General features: G+C 32.0%; 1 protein-coding gene across 2 annotated transcripts in view; it reads left to right on the top strand.

Annotated features, from left to right (window-relative positions):
- LOC124233466 (glutaminase kidney isoform, mitochondrial) overlaps positions 1-21,281 on the top strand; it is a 79,919-nt gene that overhangs the window by 19,024 nt on the left and 39,614 nt on the right. For both annotated transcript variants that reach the window (XM_046650569.1, XM_046650570.1), the window contains exons 4-9: positions 1,052-1,181; positions 1,913-1,992; positions 5,876-6,039; positions 11,577-11,635; positions 19,362-19,394; positions 19,483-19,541. In XM_046650569.1, the coding sequence (XP_046506525.1) occupies positions 1,052-1,181; positions 1,913-1,992; positions 5,876-6,039; positions 11,577-11,635; positions 19,362-19,394; positions 19,483-19,541 (525 nt within the window). The remainder of the gene's footprint in view (positions 1-1,051; positions 1,182-1,912; positions 1,993-5,875; positions 6,040-11,576; positions 11,636-19,361; positions 19,395-19,482; positions 19,542-21,281) is intronic.

The following is a 21,281-nucleotide window of genomic DNA, read 5'->3' as shown; positions in this document are numbered from 1 at the left end:
GGCTTTTTGCCTGTTAAGGGTTTAGTCTTAAGTTTGTATTATGGCTTGATGCTCATGTCTAGCAAGTCTTCATTTATCACCTAAGTATTCTATTACTAAATTACTGAGACGCTAAGAATATGAGCTTAGAGTATATGGTTGGCTGGAACCTATTTACAAAACTCTTCTTTAAGATTATATTAATATATTGATTTTCTGGCTTAAAACTTCTTTAGAGCAAAGCAGAATATTGGTTTAAATCTTCAGATTTCATGCCCTTGCATCCGCTGTGGCTTACCATATCTTTTAAATAGTTTTTAACAAGCAAAGATTTTTATTCTACAATGTATTATGTATCTTACAATGAATAGAATAATGTAATTTAACATTTTTGGTGCTTCAAATAATATAAAATAATTATAATGCTTTATATATAATTTTCTTTAAAATTGTATATTATTTTTACAAGCGTTTTAATAAGTATTTCATCTGAGACAAATTAATCTGATTAAGTAAAGTTAATTTTATCTCTTTTAACTTAGAAATGCAAATTTTTCAAAATGTAATTTTGGAAAAATTCAGGAAAAATATATTAAAATACAAAACATTTAGTTTTTCTTTGAAATACTGGTAGTAGTTATATAGGAACTAAGGGATGTATGTCTGAGGTTACTTAATCGAAAAATAAACATGATCTTAACTATCACATATTAAAGTCTGATTTTTGTTAAATGTCATGATGAATGCTTATCAACTCTGGTTGGCTAAGAATCTTGTTTTTAGATAGTCTTGATGCTTAACTTGGTGGAACGCTCTGCTCTTTTAATCTTCGACAACTTTTAGGCAATCTAATTTATTTCTTTAACTTGTTCAACAACTTATAAGCAGTTGCAGGAAAGGCTGCTTGAAGGAAAGAAAATAATATGGAAAGTATAATTTATAGAATTTAGATTATTGTATAAAATGATGAATTTCTCATTGTTTTAAATATTCTCATACTTAATATTGTTATTACCAAGTACTAATATGTGAAAGATACCTAGTCTATTAATTTTTTCCTCACATTTCACAGATGTGTTCAAAGCAACATTGTTTTGTTGACACAAGCGTTTAGAAGAAAGTTTGTCATTCCTGACTTTATGTCTTTTACCTCACACATTGATGAGTTATATGAAAGTGCTAAAAAGCAGTCTGGAGGAAAGGTAATGTTTTTGATGTGAATATTTTTCTAAAGCAATTACTTAATAAATTCAGCTCAACTAGAGCTATAAAGAATAAAATTGTATAGTGTTCTTGTGTTTGGCTAATTAAGAAATTTAAATGAGGTGACTGGGTTAAGTGGTTTTAAAATATTTTAAATATTTAACTTTGTTATTTTGGCTAAAAATAAATCTATGTTTAAGAATTCTTTTTGATTTTCAAGTGATTGAGATGGCTTTTAAATCTTTAATAAAAAGTAACTTTATTAGGAATTTCTGCAGGAATACTCGAACATTAAATAAAATGTTTCCAGTTTTAAAAATCCTCTAAATATATTAAGGGCTGTTTTATTTTTTTCTTTGGATTGGAAGTTTTTAGATAGTAAAACCCTACCAGCATCACCCTGATTAAGGAAGTTCTCTATTTCTTTCCCCTAAAAAAAAATCAAGTCCTAGTTCCTGTTTTAGACTGCTTTTCTAAGAAGAGAGAATGGATTGGAAAACATAGGGGTGATGGAGACTGAGAGAAATCACTTAGATCTGTCACCTGTAATCTTGGTCTGTTGTGCCCTTAGTTTTTATGAATATTCTTATAAAAGATAGACTACAAAGCCACTGGGCACTATAAAATAACTATCCATTGGTGGAAGCTAAATTGAGATAAATTTTTTGGTAGAAGAAAATATTATTTGCCCATGTTATATCTGTTCATTTCTTTCCAATATTTTGGATAGGTTGCAGATTATATTCCTCAACTAGCCAAATTCAGTCCTGATTTGTGGGGTGTATCCGTTTGTACAGTAGATGGACAGAGGTAAGTTTATTTCAAATCCATGAAAACCAACTCTAAGCCTTAAATTTTGTGTAACAGTGAGCAGGAGGGCCAGAGGAGCATCTTCTGTAATGGAAATTAGCTCTAATATGACATAAATTCAAGAAGGTGAATAAGTTTATATTTGAATTTAAAAACCTCAACTGAAACAATAACCTTACACTAAATTTTATGATGCATTTCATCTATCTTATTCACAGTTGTACTCTTCTTATTTGAGTGTTTATTCAAGTACCTGCAATTAGGAATTTGTTTAGGAAAAACAGACTTATCAAAACATGAAATTATTCACTAATGAGCTGACCACTAATAAAATTAATTCCCATTTCTCAGCTTAACTTTGATTACCCAGCCTGTCATTATCTTGTTCCTCATGCTCCTGATATGATTAGCATGATAATTAAGAGGACAGTCATGCGCTGCATAGCAATGTTTTGGCCAGCAACGGACTGCATGTACAATGGTTGTCCCATAAGATCAGTACCATATAGCCTAGGTGTGCAGCAGGCTACACCATCTAGGTTTATGTAAGTGTACTCTATGATGTTCCCACAATGATGAAATTGCCTAACAACACATTTCTTAGAACATATCCCCATCATTAAGCAACACACGACTGTACAGTAGTCCCCCCATATCCGTGATTTCAGTTACCTGCAGTCAACCCTGCTCAGAAAATGTTAGTGGAAAATTCCAGAAATAAACAGTTCATAAGTTTTAAATTGCCCGTCATTTGAGTAGCATGATGAAATCTCTTGCCATTCCACTCCATCCTATCTGGAGGTGAATCATCCTCATATACACTACCTACCATCTAGTCACTTAGTAGCCATTGTGCTTAGATTCTCTGTCTTGGTATCTCAGTGTTTGTGTTCAAGTAACCCTTATTTTACTTAATAATGGCTACAAAGCACAAGAGTAGTGATGCTGGCAGTTTGGCAATATGCCAAAGAGAAGCCGTAAAGTGCTTCCTTTAAGTGAAAAGGTGAAAGTTCTCCACTTAATAAGGAAAGAAGAAAAATTGTATGCTGAAGTTGCTGAGATCTACAGTAAGAATGAATTTTCTATCCATGAAATTGTGAAGGAGGAAAAAGAAATTCCTGCTAGTTATGTTGTCCCACCTCAAACTGCAAAAGTTACGACCACAGTGTGTGATAAGTGCTTAATAAAGATGGAAAAAGCATTACATTTGTACAATAAACTATTTTGAGAGAGAGAGACCACATTCACATAACTTGTATTACAGTTTACTGTTATAATTCTTCTGTTTTACTTTTAGTTATGGTTGTTCATCTCTTACTGTACCTAATTTATAAATTAAACTTTATCATAGTTATGTATGTATAGGAAAAAACATGGTATATATAGGGTTCGGTACTATCCGTGGTTCAAGGCATCCTCTAGGGGTCCTGCAACATATCCTTTTCAGGTAAGAGGGGACTTCTTTATAGTCTGTTACCCATCAGTCATTTGCAAAATGAAGTGTCTTTTGCAAAACATGCTGGATTTCAAGAAATCCATGAAAGTGATCTTTGGGAAATGCTTACACTGCAGGCACAGCCACTGACACAGGAGGATCTAGGAGAGCTATAAAAGGGATAATGATGTGAGAGCACTTCCAAGAGGATGGTTTGATTTTCAAAATCAGTGAATTAAGAGAAGCCCTTGGAAAAATGGAAAAAGTTCTGAAATATTTTTTCAAGACTGACTCTTTTTATTGTGCTGTGAGACATAAAGATTTATTATCATGTTGTAATTTGGTTTTGTCAGTCTGGTAAATTATGCCAAAAAAGAAAAGAAAAATCAATATTTTTTACTCATTCGAAGACTTAGCTCAGAGGTATGATCTTTCTGGTTTTTTGTTTTTCACTAAGGTCATTATTTATCTTTTTTTTGAGGGGGATTAGCCCTGAGCTAACATCTGCTGCCAGTCCTCCTCTTTTTGCTGAGGAAGACTGGCCCTGAGCTAACATCCATGCCCATCTTCCTATATTTTATATGTGGGACGCCTGCCACAGGATGGCTTGACAAGTGGTATGTAGGTCTGCACCCCGGATCCAAACCGGTGAACCCTGGGCCACTGAAACAGAATGTGCAAACTTAACCACTATGCCACTTGGCCAGCCCCTATTTTTTTTTTTTAATTAAAATATAACTTACATAAATACGGTATACAGCTCCTAATTGTATACAGTTTGTTTGAAGTTGTATCAGAGATGTGATTCTATCCTAAATTTTGTAAAAACTACAAGTCATTTAGCCATATAATTTTAGGTTTTAACTTTCAAGATAATGTCCCAATTAGAGTTTCTCCTCTTTTTTGATCTCTTAAGTGCCTTCATTTTAAACGATCTTCTTATTTTTCTACTAATTATCCTCCTCGAGTATTTACGGTAAAAACCATATGGTTTAACCCATTCATTCTTAAGGTAAGGAATCTGAGGCCCAGAGTTCATACAATACTGGAAGAGGTGAAATGAGCCCTAGGTCTCTTAACGTCTAGTCCGTCGTTCTCTCCCTTATGACAGGCTCTTATCCTCATCTGGGCCTGTAAAATGTACTAAACACTCACTGTGTATTGAATTAAATGCTGAGTACTATGAAAGGACACAAATACTTGAGAAGACATGGCTTTATTCTTATGGAGCAAATTCCAATAAGGAGTGATATTCCTGTTTTTATATGTGGAGGAAGTGGTTTATCATGTATTAGAAATTTTTATATGTGGAGGAAATTATTGTCATGTAATGCTTGCACATGGTTTTTTTCTTAAACATTCTCAGTGTATAGAGATGATTCTTTTAGTTTTCTTATATAGAGAATTTTAAAAGTTCACTCTGGACTAGAACATATGTATTTTTAAATCCAAAAGCAGTAAGACAGGCTTTGTATGGTTTTCGAATGCGTATTAAGTTGAAGTTACAAGTTGAATTAGAAATTATTCATAAATTTCTTAGGAAAAGGATTATATACTTTTGCTATATATACGTATTTATATTCCATAATATACTTAGAGGCGAGGTGGCCCTCTGACATTTCTGCCCTCTGATGTCTCCGTTAACCCATTTGTCCAGGGTAGTTATTAGTAGTACCCAGTTTGACTGTGAATGAGTTCAGTCTGAATGAATGAATGCATGCCTGTAATGTGTTGGGGCATTGTTCAGGGCACCTGGCATACTTCAGCAAATAAAACAAAGATCTCTGCCGTCGTAAGGCTTATATTATACTGAGAGGTCAGTCAGAACTTGTTCGTTTTCAAACCTATTCTCCATGTGCATCCCAGTTTGGTAACATATAAAGCTTTCTTTTTGTTCTGTTTATCTACATGGTGATAATGACTACCATTAGTGCCAGCTCTATCAGATTTATAAAACTGGATGCTATTTCTTTTAATGGAGTTAGAATTGTGAGTAGCTATCGATCACAAGGTGAGGCATTTATAGACAGGGTCTCAGAGAACGGTATTGAATCTAAACTGAGCTCTGTTTAAAAACTAATCAGTTTAGCCATGATTAAAGCTATGAGTAAAAAAACGGTGACTAATTTCTGAAAGAGCTAGTTCATTTAATGTGATTGAATACAGGTAGGAGTAAGGAGGGCCATACTCTCTTGCCCTCAGAAGAAAGTTTTCACTTAATTATTTATCATCTAATTTTGAACCATTCTGTTACCTGAGTACTTTAAACTTTTGCCCTTTTTTTGCAATATCCTTCTTAAAATAAACATACTTATATTTATTCTTTAATATCCAAGTAAACTTGTGGTTGAATTATGGGAAAACCTTTGTAAATCAGATTAAGTCAAATTATTCAGTTACTTTTTTTCCAGTTGATCTTAATTTTTTTTTAAATCTACTTTTAAATAGGCATTCTATTGGAGATACCAAAGTTCCATTTTGTCTTCAGTCCTGTGTAAAACCTTTGAAATATGCCATTGCTGTTAATGATCTTGGAACAGAATACGTGCATCGATATGTTGGGAAAGAGCCAAGTGGATTAAGATTCAACAAACTGTTTTTAAATGAAGATGGTAAGAATTACATAAAAGTTGGTTGGAAAAAGAAGTACTTCATTTTCCTATGTATATCTAAGTAGCTATTTTTAAAATTTTTTTGCAGAAATTTAAAAGCATTCATACTTTTTTTCATTTGTCCTGGAATTCTGTGAAACCCATAGAGATAGTTTAATCACCTACTTGTTAAAATTGTTATTTTAGGCATCTTATACCACTGGAAAGTGGGCTAGGGAGAAGATTGGGGCAAGGAGTAAGATTTTTGCTTTATAACCACCTATTGGGGAATGTCTTGTAGTAAAATCTCACAATGTCTGGGATTTGCTTTAAGGTAATTCAGTGGAGTGTAGCTGGGGGTGCTGAGTGTGCTTGTTACTGTATGTTGGCAGTTTTTGAAGTTAAATGATGGACACATGGGTGTTTCTGTTCTTTCTACTTTTCTATATTGTGTATATTTGAAAACTTCCGTAATAAGTTTTATGGTGGCCCTAGATGAAATAATAAGTGTTTTTGCTTTTTATCTTTCATAGCATTCAATATTTGAAAGAAACATCTTGTATTAAATACTTGGATAACTAACAAGTCTTAGTACTCTGCAGGAATCCAAAAGAAAAGGGGAGGTCAAAGACAGTGCTTTTGATCTGATAGAGGTTTTAAATCTAAACGCCAACCTATGGATTGGTTTCTATTTTTTAATCTTTCGGGCATATGCTATGTTCTTCATTGTGTGATGAGTAAAGATAGAATTGAAGAAAGCAAGAGTGAAGAAATTCAGTGGTTACAATAATGGTTGTGAGAAATATACTTTTATATTTTGTTTCTGCTAAATAAAAAAATGTGCTTTATACTCATCGTTTTTTTTAATGAAGTTATAAGACTGGTATTTTCTTATGCTTCTCCTCCTATTTGTTTTGAGAGCAATTATATTTTCTTACCTGTTTTGCCATAATCTTTCTATTCTAATGCTACGATTGATTTCATGGAGATTTCCATAAACTAGCAACTTCAATAAGGACATCATATGCAGAAGTACCTTATTTATGAAACTCACATCCAGATTTAATATAGAAGGAATTAATATTTTTGTTCTAACAAGATTAAATGTTTTATAAGAAGAAGTCATATTTTCCTTTATAAGGCAAAGTAGAATAATCTAGGTGGTTCTGTTGAATTGACTGATTTTGAGAGAACTTTTTAAAGAATAGAACTTGGGAATTTGAATGTGAAGAAGTATTTCAGAAATAAAAAGTAAATAAAATGGGCTTGGGTTAAATGAACTTAATATTATAAATTTTTTGCCATGTACATTTGTAATTTTAAGAAATTACGATTTATTGACACTGTAGTCTGTGAGAAAAAAATCATAATAAGAACTGAGGAATTTAGCACTAGTTTATAATAACTGAAATAGAAAGTTTAACAGAGGTTTTGCCTTGATATTCCCGAGCTAGAGCCAATACTAGAAATCTCGGAAGTAGTGGGAAAATGAAGGCCTCACTCCTTCCTGAGTTCTGCATAGGTTCTGTACTCTAGAGTCTTGGTTTTAGAGTAGCCCCAGCAAAAAACAGTTTGTAGGTCTTTTTCATATTTAAAATGTCAAGAGTAGATTTATGGTGAAACTATATTTTGTGTGTGTGCATGTGTGTCTGTGTATCTAGCATTACAACATTTAAAAAAATGTATTAATGCTGTCCTAGCTTTTTAATATTGTGGTGATAAATTAAGTTTAATATGAATATAGTGAATAGATAAAGAAATTATCTTTTTAATTACTCTTTTTAATATCAGTAGTTTTAAAATGTTTTACAGCTTAAAAAGTTATAGTCTTGTGGTGAGGAATTGGCTGATATTTTCTATCATTATAAATCAGGAAATAAGTTACTTGATGGAGGTGTCAGATTTGGAAACCACTATCTCCTGGTGAAGTCCTTTTCCACATTTTGGTAGAAATTAGGTTAATCAACAAATATTTGTATAGCCTTCTTCCCTTATATTGTTAACAGCTATGGGAGGGTACATGGCCTGGGTTCTTAGAGTAACTTATCTAGCTAATACTAAAGACTACAGAAGAAGTTACATACATCTAATAGGGAAAAGAAGACAAACTCAAGCATTGCATACTGCTAATTATATTATCTTACGAGTTTGTACTTCACAGAAGCCAAAATGTATATGTTGGTTTATATGTGTAGAGGATTTGAGAAAAAGGAGAAGTTGAATTAATTTGCATGAGGAAGACAGGACTGAATTGTATAGAAAGAACAAAGTTTGAATGATTAGGTGGGCACTGCAGGATTAAACTATATATAGAGTATATTGAATTTTTATATGGCCCTGTAAAATCCTAGTATAATACCTAAAATATAAACTTAACATTGATAGTTTTTAGTTTTTTAATATATGCATTAGCAAACTTTGACTTAGCCTCAGTTATGAACCACATCTTTGTAAGCTGCATATGCTTAGCAGTTTGAAAAGCTTTTTCTGGTGTAATATGAAAGAACTTTCTGTGTTTATTGCCTCGGAGGGAATAAATGCTTGTTAAAATTAAGCAGTTTTGTGCATTCTGGTTAAAAACATTCCCATAAATTTCAGATGTCGCACATGTCCATTTTGTCATTATACCAAGCACATATATGTCATTATTTTGCATAGTAGCCTTTATTAATTAGCTTGTTATTTGTGCTGTCATAAATATTTTTTAATTAAAAATTCTAAAGTAAACTTGTAACTCTCTTCTCTCTACGGCAGAGTAGATTTCACAGTCAGAGGTTTTAGACTGCAGTAATGCTGGTGTTATAATATCTCTGGTGTATTTCCAAACGTTCACATGTCTGGGTTTCGAGCCAAAGGCAGAGTGAGCAGTTGCTTTCATCTGAAAATTGCACTGTCATGCCGTGAAATGCTTTAGTGTTCTTTGAAAGAACCTCTTGATTGTAGCTTATGTAGTATTTGCAGAATATTTATGATTTAAAAAATATTAAATGCCCACATTTATGTAGTACCATGAAGAATAGCTGCCTTCTAGGACCCCAGTGTCTAAACCTTATGATGTCAAAAAAAAACAAGAAAGGACAGATACATGAATATCTACACAAATACAAGTATAAACTAATTTAGCTCAGTGGGATTTCCATATTCTGCTTTCTGTCTGTGTGTGGTTATTCTTTCAAGTGGATAATGTAGGAAAATTTTTGTTTCTTGGCTTCCTCTTGCCAGGTAGTAATTTTCTGTGCAGCAGTTCCTCTCATTTCATGTGATCTCGGAGAAAGCAAACTTCTCTTAGCATAATATGGAATAGGTAAAATCTTGATTGTGATACTCAGATATTATACTAAGTTTTCTTTTAACTTTTGGAACTAGTTGTTATCATGGGTAACCCAAAATGTACAATGTTTAAAACCTAGCTACTAAATCACATTGTTGATCTTATGTTGAGGGAAACTGGTAGACTATAAGTTATTCAATTTTTTGTCTTTATTGATTTTTTTAAATTAAAGATTAGCCCTGAGCTAACATTTGTTGCCAATCTTCCTTTTTTATTTTCCCTTCTCTCCAAAGCCCCCCAGTACATAGTTTTGTATTCTAGTTGTAGGTCCTTCTGGTTGTGCTGTATGGGATGCTGCCTCAGCATGGCTTGATGAGTGGTGCTAGGGCCACGCTGAGGATCGGAACCGGTGAAACCCTGCGCCGCCAAAGCAGAGCACATGAACTTAACCACTCAGCCATGGGGCTGGCCCCTAAAAATTTTTAACAGCTTTGTTGAAATACTATTCATGTACCATACAATTCACCCATTTAAAGTGTGTAATTCAGTGGCTTTTGGTATATTCATAGGGTTGTGCAACCATCAGCACAATCAACTTTGGGACTCTTATCAACCCACAAAGATACCTCGTACCCATGAGCAGTCAGTACCCCTTTCTCTTCTACACTAGCAACTAGTAATCTACTTTCTGTCCTATAGATTTGCCTATTCTGGACAGTTCATATATTTGGTCTTTCATGACTGGCATATTTTACTAGCATACTGTTTTTAAGGTGCTTTTGTGTTACAGCATATATCAGTACTTCATTTTTTGTTGCTGAATAATATTCCATTATATGGATAATAATGCCACATTTTATTTATCCATTCATCAGCTGATAGGACATTTAGGTTATTTCTTACTTTTTTTTGTGAGGGAGGATTGGCCCTGAGCTAACATCTGCTGTCAACATTTTTTTTTTTTTTTTTATGTCAGCCACCACCACAGCGTGGCCACTAACTGACGAGTGGTGTAGATGTGCGACCAGGAACCAAACTGGTTGCCGAAGCCGAGCATGCTGAACTTAATTACTAGGTTACCAGGGCTGGCCTGTGATTTTTGCTTTTTGACTATTATCAGTAATGCTGCCATGAACGTTTGTGTACTAGTTTTTTGTGTATACATATGCTTTTATTTCTTTTGGTTATTTACCTGGGAGGCAGATTGCTGGGTCATATGATAACTCTTGGTTTATCAATTTGAAGAACTGCCAGGCTGTTTTCCAGAGCTCAAAGTTGTTTAGCTATAGGCTCATCTCACAGAAGATGACTTACTTAAAATTCAAGGAGGCTAATAATGTGGCAATAACCTATTTCTGCTAGATTTGTCAAGCTAGATAAGAACTTGTTCCCAAAGAAATAAATCACCCTCACAAACAGATAAATTAGGAATTATGCCTTCAAATAAATGTTTTCAGTGCCCTAAGAGTTTTGTGTTTGGTGTTTGTGCCATGCTGTGAATGAGAAAGTAATTATTTGAGATTTAAAATTCTATTTATTGCAAGAATTAGGAGAAGAGAGAGAGAGATTTTGGATGAACTTAAATTTTAAGTAATTTTTCAAATTATGTAAGAAATACATCCTTATTGTCAGGAAATATAGAAAGTGTAGAGAAAACAATTTAAACCCCCTATAATCTTTTTATCCCATGTGTATCACTTGTTTATGTTTTATTTTTCTGCATATATATGTGTATATACATAAACACAAAAATAAAACACTTCAAACAAGCAAAATTGGGTTCACACTCAGTGTGCTTTTTCCAAGGTGAGTTTTAATAATAATATTATTTGAGAGTGTAAGGTTATCCCAGGTACTTTCTAAGCATTTTATATGTTTTAATTCATTGAAGCATTACGACTTGCTGAGGTGTCAGTGCTATTATTACCCAGTTTACAGATGGGAAAATTGAGGTACAGTGAAGTTTAGTTACTTCCCTGGGGTCAAATAGAAGTAAAGAGCAGAGTTTGGAAATTTGAATGTGCCCTTACACTACTATTCACTGTCTTTCTGTACATGAATCTTTGTCTATATAATTATAATGGCAGCTTCTTAGAAGTGTATTACTTGTTTGATATGTAAGAGAGTTAAATGCATTCCTCTACGCCCCAACTCCCCTCCCCCCCATAAAAGAACTATAACAATGGCTTACATAAAGTAAATAGATAGATGTTTGTGGGAAGTACCTATGCATCGCAGAAATGATATCAGATATTTGAAATAATGATATTGCTTTTATATTTTACAGATAAGCCTCACAATCCTATGGTAAATGCTGGAGCAATTGTTGTGACTTCATTAATAAAGGTAAAATGTTGACATTTCTTTTTAACCTAGTAAATTTTTTTAATAGCTAAGGCATAAAGATAAATCTTGGATTATTTATGTAGAACTGTGAAAAGTTTTCTTTTGGTGTTAAAAAAAATTAGTTCTATGGTGTAAGGTTAGGATTTTTATTTATTTCAAAGTAAATGATGTAATTTCAAGGGCCAAATGAAAAACAGATGACTCATTGTAAATTTCAAGTTACTCTTGACCTGAAGATCTGGCAGAAATTCAAAAAGAAGTCTGCTGAACAATAGGCACAGAAGTTTTTCTTCTTAAAGTTTTGATATTTTTTTCTTTCTCTTCCTTTTGGCTCTTCTAGAATGAACAGATGTAAACAGAATTAAAAGCATTTTACTGTTTAATGTTTGTCATCAGCACATCTAGGAACAAATGTTTTGGTACTTTGTGTTAAGACAAAGTACATTCAACCTTGAATAATTTCAAGTCCTTTATACTTTCATGAGCTATATTCACAATTTTCATTTGAACTTGTTTCATTTGTTTTCCTTTATCATATAATAACTAAAATAAGTAATACTTATTCCAATTATTAAGTTATATTATTTTTCTTATACTTTGTTTTGCATTATATGTTTTGAGGGGTTTTTTTTAGTGTCTGGTTTGTCTTAATAATTGGAAGCTCTAATGTTGTTTTGAAATAAGTATTTGAAAATGGTTCTATTGTGTCATACTGTTTAGATTTTTAATTATAAATTTCATTTATATTCAAATACCTTTCATTTGTGTTTGGAACCTTTATAGACCTTCAGTAAATTTGTGCCTATCTATTTTAAGCTTGAAAAAAACGTAACTACATGGCTTTGTAGATTCCTTACTGGGGATGGGAGACCCTGGTTACACAAAGAATGTTTGAATATAAATTTTTCCTTGGCCCAATTAATAAAAATTCATCTAGTTTGTATACTTGAAATATTCTGTTAAGTTTCATGAATTTTATATATTCATGAGAAAAAGCCTTTAAAATAGAAGACTACTATCTTAAGAATAGTAGTATGTTTAGTTGCTATTTTAGGGCAAATGCTTTATAAGCGTTGGCCCACTTAATCCTTGTAGCTCTCATGAGGTAGATATTATATCCAAGTATTATTTAATGTAACTAATTTTAATAAGCTATGGAAATTTTCTCTTTGCCCATTATAACATCTAGTTATTCATGACTGTTTTACCTAAGAGAAAAGTTGTCAGTTTCAGGTGAAACTATTTATTGTAGAAAATTATAATATGAATATGTGCTAGGCACAGTCCTGCCTTCAGGTAGCTTACATTATAGTGTGGGGTGTATACAAGTAAATGGGCCCTTAGAATGAAATTCAATAAATATGGATCAGAGAAATGTCTCATTAATAATTGTTCAGATTTGAAGAGTAACTTAAATTAGAGGTAAGGAAAATTATGATAATACAATGTATGTGTTAGTGCTTGATGAAAAGCCACTAAAATGGTTCTGAACCTTTTTAGGTCTTCCCAGAAAAATGTTCACATACCGTGATTTTATGTAAACTTTAGGGAGTTCACAGACCCTTTGAAGCTGATTCATGGATCCCAGTTTAAGAACTCTTACACTGGAGAAAAATTAGCATGGCACACCAATAGTATTTTCAAGAAAGAGCTTATGTGAATGATTAATAGAAGCCTTCCTTAATTGCATGCAGTTCAACATCGTTTGTTTAGTGATTCATGGGTTTAATATACCACACTGAAATGCTGCATGTGGCAAATGCATGTCTGGTCATACTACACAGTTACTTCATTGGTTTCACTTACCATGTTCAGTCACAAGCCATAAACTATACGTTGAGCCACAGTAGTAGGAGCGCTTAGAAACAGAGTTACAAAGGCACACATACCCAACATAAGTGTGGTTCAAGTGTCCAACAGTGCAAAAATTTAACTGAGTCATCTTGTATTTACAAATTTGATCAGTGATTTTAAATTTATAAAAATTTTAAATTGACAAAGTTGGAAATGAGGCTTTGGAGTATGGTTCATATTTAAGATCACTTTCTTTGAATTTTTGTTTTGTTTTGTTTTTAGAAGGTGTTTCACAAGTTGTTGTGTTTTTCTTGTCTGTTTGTTTTTTTTATGAAGTTCGTCTAAATCTTGGAGGGGTAAGCCTGATATACCTCTGTGTAAAACTGCCCCAGAATGTAATACTTTTCTTAGACTCTTTTTTAAAAAGAATTCAAAACTCTGAAAAATAGCTGTATGTGATCTTTGCATAATATTTATGAATTGCTAGTTGAAATTGAGATAATAAAACTGTAGGCAAAAGGGTCTTCAGACCCAGCCCTCTTACTTTGTGTAGATGCGGTGAGGAAACTGAGATTGATAGGTTCTAACAGCAGTGGAATTGGGCTTGAGCTAAATCTCCTGATTTTTTGTTTGCTGTTCATTAGAATTTACTCTGCCATATTTAATGTAAGTGTTTGCTCTTTGATGACATCTTTCTCTTTACCTTGCATAGTTAAATTGTCCAAAAAGCAGAAATTTTATTTTCTGAATTTTAACTTATACAAAAGATACCAATTTATTGGCTTAAAAATCACATCTGATTTTCAGTGGGTGAATATGGTCATTCTTTGGACATTAGACAGTGCTTCCTGTCTGTAAGGAACGAGGCCTCTTCTCAAGGACCTTTCGTTTGAGTACCCAAAGCATGGATATTTTACCATAGCTACTAGATTTGAATTCTGTTTTTTAGCTCTTTTAGTTGATTACCTTAAGGCTATTTTTTTTCTTTCAAAGTTCAAGACTTCATTATCGTGCTATTAAAAGATTCTCCTCATGTTATTCCCCCTCCCCCACACACAAAAAAATTAAGTAGAGTCTTTAGTAAGACTCTTTATTTCGTAATTTTGTAGTATTGATATTTTTTCCTTGTAGGATTGGTGGTGATCCTCAGGAAATGGGGGAAGAGGCAAAGCAAATGTTCAAAAGGATTAGCAGATTGTGGAAAAAAGGAGGATTTGGACAGAAGGAACCTGTTGCATAAATTCTTAACTTCTAAACTTATAGGAAAACTCCAATATTTAAAATTTTAAACAAAGCTATATAGGTAAATACCTTCATAAAAACAAATGTCATTTTGTACTTAAAATGCACATAATTCAAAAAACCATAAAGGTATTATACTTCCTTTTTCTCTATGGTAGCTACTAAATTTAGAAGAGTACTTTTTGATGTAGTTTGTTTTATTTGATGATGATGATGATGATGTGGTTGCTTGATTTAAAGGAAAGAGTGAAAATAAATTTGAAAGTAGCAGAGTTATTCTGGATGAAATAGCAGTATCTTTATGTAATTTTTTTTCTTTTCAGCGGTAAAAATTTCGCCTAATTAAAAAGTTTAAAAGTTAAGGTCTGGCAATAACATGAGGGTTTGGGTGGGAAGATGAGGACAACATATTACGAGATAATTGCCACACTTCTGCTTTTTTATTTTAAAGGCAAAGAATGAGTTACATTGTTTTCTTCTTCTTTGTTTATGTCTCTTATTCTAGTAATTATTTCCAGTTTTTTTTGTTTGAGGAAACTCGATTTTTTTTTAATCAGAAGTATTTTTTAATTGAAAAAACTGGAGGTTTTTTCCTTTCTTTTTTAAAAAAACAACATGATCATGCTCCATGAAACTTAGGACAAATTTAGTTAATATGTATGTAATGCTCATTTTGGTCATGTTAGCAGTAAACTGTTAGACTTGCTTATAAGCCATATTTTTTGAAGGCACTTTGTGGCTCTGGGAAGCATGGATGACATCTTGGACATGGTAACATTCATAAGAAAGGATTATACTGGTTTATTTACTTCATGTTTACATCAGTTGGTGTATATGAGGTTTTTTTGTTTTTAAATAAAAGGCAAATAATTTATTGCCAACAGAATCCACTTTTCTGTAACTTTATTTTTAGGTTAATCTATGAAAATACTAGATTTAAACCTTTTTCACCTATAATATCTATTTGAATATTCCAAGTATTTAGCCTTAAGGCATTTCCTGTAGTGAGATTAAACTAAAAGTATTTTTTTAAATCATTTTCAGGTAGCTCTTTTTTGCCTCTTGCTTCTATGATCTCTAATTTTCAGTCGGCTTTTACACCTCCATACTTTATGAATGGAGTAAAGTGATTTACTTATAAAATAACTGATTAATATGTTCACTCTAAATGAGTCATTTTTATATTAAATTTATTGGCAGATGTGTCCCTGTTAACAGTGATATTTTCACCTGTGTTACAATGCATAATATGTGATTCAGTTCATGAGTATGTTGTAAAAACAGGCTATAAAAACACTCCAGTGTAGTTATATTAATTCTTTTAATAGTCAGTGTTAAAACTCAGTGCCTTTTTATCAAATTTTCTTTCCTAAAATTTTCTTCAAAGGAATGCAAATTTTTTGACTTGAGATGTGTTTATAGAAAAATAAATTTGTGTAATTTTCTAGTCTCGGGGTCTGATTACTACCATTTTCAAGCAAACCACAATGGTTTGTTTTTTAAAAGTCATTTGGTGAATGAATTAGAAGTGTTAGTAAATATATTTTGTCCAGTTTACTTTTTTTTTAAGTTTTCCTGCTGTACTTACTACAAGTTACTGTACCATTTTCAAGATTAAAATAACATGATATCTAATAATCTGTGCAGTGAGTTAAAACTAGGAATTTTTTTCCAAGAGATAAGGGACATGGATAGTTTTAAGACTATCAGTTTCCAAATCCCAGCTTTCATGTGTGCTTTTCTTAAAATGAATTTGCCTTTGGTTCAGGTTTCCTCTCACTTTTCAAAGGAGAGGCATACTTCTCGTGTGTCACATTTTACTGTGGTGTACTGCTTCAGGTTGTAAAAACTTAATAAGTACCAACAAAAGAGAACATTTTGAAATATTGAAGTCAGTGGTATTGAGGATGTGAATCACTATATAATGACTGGGAACAAGTCTCTTGTATACCACCTTGTTTCCAGTTTTTGATTTCAATAAAATGGAAAGAGGATCTAATCAAGTTGTTAGTTAATAAGACCATTAAGCATAATTTTTGAGGGTAGATTACTGTGTGACTTTTGCATGTAATGAGATAGATATGTAAAGAACTGAGTGACGTTGCTATAACAAAACCTTTTCTCTTTCCATCTATTCATCTGTTGTCAGCAAGATTTCTCAATTCATACATCTGTAAAAATTTAAAATAGAGAATTAAACTCCTCATTCTACTAATAGAAACTATTCACTGATAGATGAACTAAATAAAAATTACTATTTCAAAGGGAAAAGAAAATATTCTAAAGGAGCAGTTTTTGTATGTTAGCATGGGACATCGTGGTGATTAGCAAATAAACATTTTTCCTTTAATGTTTTATGAAAATTTTCAGATATGTACAAAATAAACAGAATAGTATAACTAGCCCCCATGTACCCATTCCTGGCTTCAATTTTCATAATATTTGTTCCTCTGCACCCCACTACTGGATAATGATGATGGTTTTTTTTGCAGTTTGTTTTTTTGCTTTTGGGGAGGAATTTACTCCACTTTATTTTGTATGAGTATGTGTGTTTTTTCTAACATCTTTAGAAATAAACTTTATACTGTAACTTTTTCAAAATTAAAATAGCATAACATCTAATAATTATTAGATCCCATATATATCCCTGGGGTACATGAAATCTTTCCAAGACATGCAAGGGCAAATATATTTTGTTGACAGGTTAAGTATTTCCAGGGTGGTCTTACTATTCTAGTAAGAACAAACATTATTCGAGTGCTTTTACATTTAAATGGGGAAGTTTTGGGGAGAAATTTTCTTGAGTCAACACAGTCATTCAGATATTTTATTTTGCTTGTTTATATAATCTGCCTAGGACATTTCAATAGCTTGCCCAAAATGTTATAGAATGATAGACATTGGTAAATATCAGTTGTTTCTTAAAAATAGCATAGAAGCAAAACTTAATTGTACTTTAATTTAGTAAGCTGCAAAGTAGACCAAATATATGACCACAGTCTAGGGTTGAAACAAGTTTTTTTTTAAATTAAACATGACAGCCAAATAAAGAAAATTTGTATTAATTTTATAGGGCACAGTTTAGGTCAGAGAATGAAAGTTCAATATCACTTGTTTATTTTACATTGATTAATTGTATAACCAGTTATTATCATGTGACATCCCAATGCAAATGCTGACATCCTTTTCCAAAAGAGTTGTTTTTTTATGCTTTTTCAAAGGTTAAAAAGGTTTTTGTGGTTTAAATGTTGTTACATATTTTACAGCATTAGGATCTATGGAATATTTTGACAACTGCAACAGTTCAATGAAGTTGGTAATTTCTTCTTTTAATTATTTTTCATTGAACAGCTTTGGAGTTACATTTCTACATTTTGATTTCTGGTGTATTAATAAGGAAAGAAAAACTTAAAATATGTCAAAGGACACTTTAGAGAAAATACTTAGATAAGTGATTACAATATGACTGTAGCTAAATTATCCTTATCTTGTTTAAGCTCTGTTAATGCCTAATTTTGATAAAATAGTGTGGTGTTCTTTCCAGCTACTGATTGTATGTGTGATTGGACATCCTTTCTCAAATAAATTGACTTGTAAGATTTCACAGATTATCAGCCACATCCTAATCCACTTGTAAAGTGGAGAATGAAACTGGCTTTATTCAATTAAATGATACTCTGATACAGGTTTTCTTCCCATAATGAAATTTTAAAGTGCAATGTTTTGGATTTTTTGAGGGTAAAGTTAGAAAATTTTGTTTTTATAACTTTAGTTGTCGAATTATTTTATTTTAAACCTGTTTTAAAAATTAGAGATGTATTGTTTCTATTGGGTGCATATCACCAATTAATACGTTTGATTTCAGATCTACAACTTACTGCTTTGTAAACTTCGCCGAGGTAAAATGAAACCATTTGGCTACTTGAACTGATCTACATTACATAGATTTTTCCTATTGACATTTGCAGTAGCTAACTTCAGAAATAGAAGTGATGAAACAATACATCTTCCATGCTCTGAATTGGCATAGTGCTAAATAAAAATACAGCTAATTTTTTAGGGACTGAACTATAATTTTTTTTCAGTTCAAGTATTGTTATAACAAGTGAGATATTAAAGATAGAGCCTTCTCTATATAGTAAATTGTATCCAGATTGTTTGCTTATACTAGGATTATAAAAGATTAGTTAGTTTTGCAACGTAACTCATTTTTCTAACTCTAATATTGGTTTAAAGTTATTTTAAAAATATAAGTAGATTGTTCTGAATTGAAAACCATAATTTATATATACTTAATTCTTTTCTAAGGGTGAAACTTTAAGTTTTTTAAAAATATGAAATTAAATAAATAACATACATTCTAGCAGATTGTGTGTTGTCATGAAAAATAAGGGGACTTGGGGTAACTTGTATTTAAAATTCTGTAACTTGGGTTGGGTAAAGATATACTTGAAATAAAGCATTCCCTTTGTAATTCAGATCCATTCTCAACATATGGTGCTAATGAAAGAACATGTAAAAAGTTTATGTAAATATTAAATTACTTTAGAAGTATTTTCTAGATCTAAAAGTACTAATGCGCAGTATATTAATTATAATGATAGCAGTTTGAAATTTTGATATTATAGTCACTTAAAACTTAACTATGGTGGTGCCTATATTAACATATTTATGTCTCATTTCTTTGCAGCAAGGAGTGAATAATGCTGAAAAATTTGACTATGTAAGTGCAATATAGAATTCAGTTTTCATGCTACATTCTTTATATATTTGTTTTTTGATTACTAATACTTTCTAATTTTGGTTTATAGGTGATGCAGTTTTTGAATAAGATGGCTGGTAATGAATATGTTGGATTCAGTAATGCAACGTGAGTCTGATTTGTGACTTAAGTGTTTATAATGGGTCAGGACTCTTTAATTTTCAAAATCTAGATTATAGAATTTTATTTTAAATACTGTTTTGTGACTCCATATATATATGAAGTATGATTTTATATTTTTATATATATGCACATGCACACACACACATACACTCACTGTATTTAGAATTAATCTTTTCTTCCTTTTTGGTCCTAGGACTGACTTCAGTGAATAAATAATTATTTAAAATTTGGTCATTAGAGGGAAGTGAATGATTTCTAAATTACCTGAGGGGGGGGACACTTAAAATGCTTTAAGTATTTTCAACAAACTTTATGGATAATCAGAATTAGAAGAGATGCCAAGTTCACTTCAAATTACTGGCATTTATTCAATTTTCTCTTTTTCTATAATACCTGTCTTAACGTTTCTTAATCTGTGTGTGCCTGGCTAATTTGATTTTTACCCCAGTTTTTTATTTTGAAATTTTCAAGTCTGCAGAAAAGTTGAAAGAATAAATGATGAATATCTGGATATCTTTCATTTATATTTTCTGGTTAATATTTTGTCTCATTTGCTTTTTCTCAACCTCTCTCTTTAGATAAACAGTTAAAAATACGTGTATCTCTACATATATATGTAAATATATGTAAATATACATGTATGAGGGCTTCTTTTTCTCTGAACTATTTGAAATTAAGTTGCAGACGTCATGCCACTTCACCCTTAAATAACTCAGCATGAGTGTCCTAAGAATAAGGACATTCTCTATGTAACCACAATACCATCAACACACTTAAGAACGTAAATATTAATTTTAAAATATCATGATGTTAATCAATATGTAAGTGTCCCCAGCTGTCCCTGAAATGCCTTTTATGACCTTTTTTTTTTTTAGGAACTAATGAATGAATGTTCATGCATTACATTTGGTATATCTCTTTTATCTTTTTAAAATAGAAAAGGCCCCCTGTCCTATACCCTTTCTTTTTAAAATTTTATTCAAAATTTTATTCAACTTTCTCGAAGAGTGCCAACCAATTGTTTTATACAGCAGGAATTAGCTAACTTTTTCTGTGAAGGACCAGATAGTAAATATTTTAGACTTCTGTGCCATATGGTGTTGCAACTACTCACTTCTACTAAGTAGGAAAACAGCCATAGACAATATGAGGCTGTGTTCCAAAAAACTTTATTTGTAAAAACAGGCAGCAGACTAGATCTGGCCCATGGGCTGTAGTAGATATTCCCCATTTTGAATAGGTCTCGCTATTTCCTTGTGATTAGATAAAGCTTAAACAGTTTTGGTGTGAATACTAACTAGGTGATGCTTTGTACTTCATGTTTCAGAGGGCAAAAATTTTGAGGTTGTCTGCTTTACCAACTTTTATTCATCAGCTTAAGTATCTTCCATGAAGTTTTTCCTGAATCTCATCTCGCCTCTCTTCTGTGCTTTCATATTACCATATTTTATTGAACTTAATTCTTTGTCTGTCTTTGTCCTCTCATCACCATTAGACTTTGACCTTCTTAAGACCTGGATAGAGTATCTTCCAATTCATTTCTGTATTCCTCTTATATGGCTGATATTAGGTACTTGATGTAGTGTTTGATGAACAGAATGCTAGGCACTGGGATAATGTCTAAGTAGTTAGTCCTTTATACCGTGCTGATGTTTTTTTAAAAAGTATGGCAAGTTGACATGTTTATTTACAAGAACTTTCCCATATCCAACATTGTTTTTCTGA

Source organism: Equus quagga, unplaced genomic scaffold (assembly GCF_021613505.1).
Source record: "Equus quagga isolate Etosha38 unplaced genomic scaffold, UCLA_HA_Equagga_1.0 203_RagTag, whole genome shotgun sequence".
NCBI classification, from domain to species: domain Eukaryota; kingdom Metazoa; phylum Chordata; class Mammalia; order Perissodactyla; family Equidae; genus Equus; species Equus quagga.
This window is presented reverse-complemented; position numbering and strand designations above follow the sequence as displayed.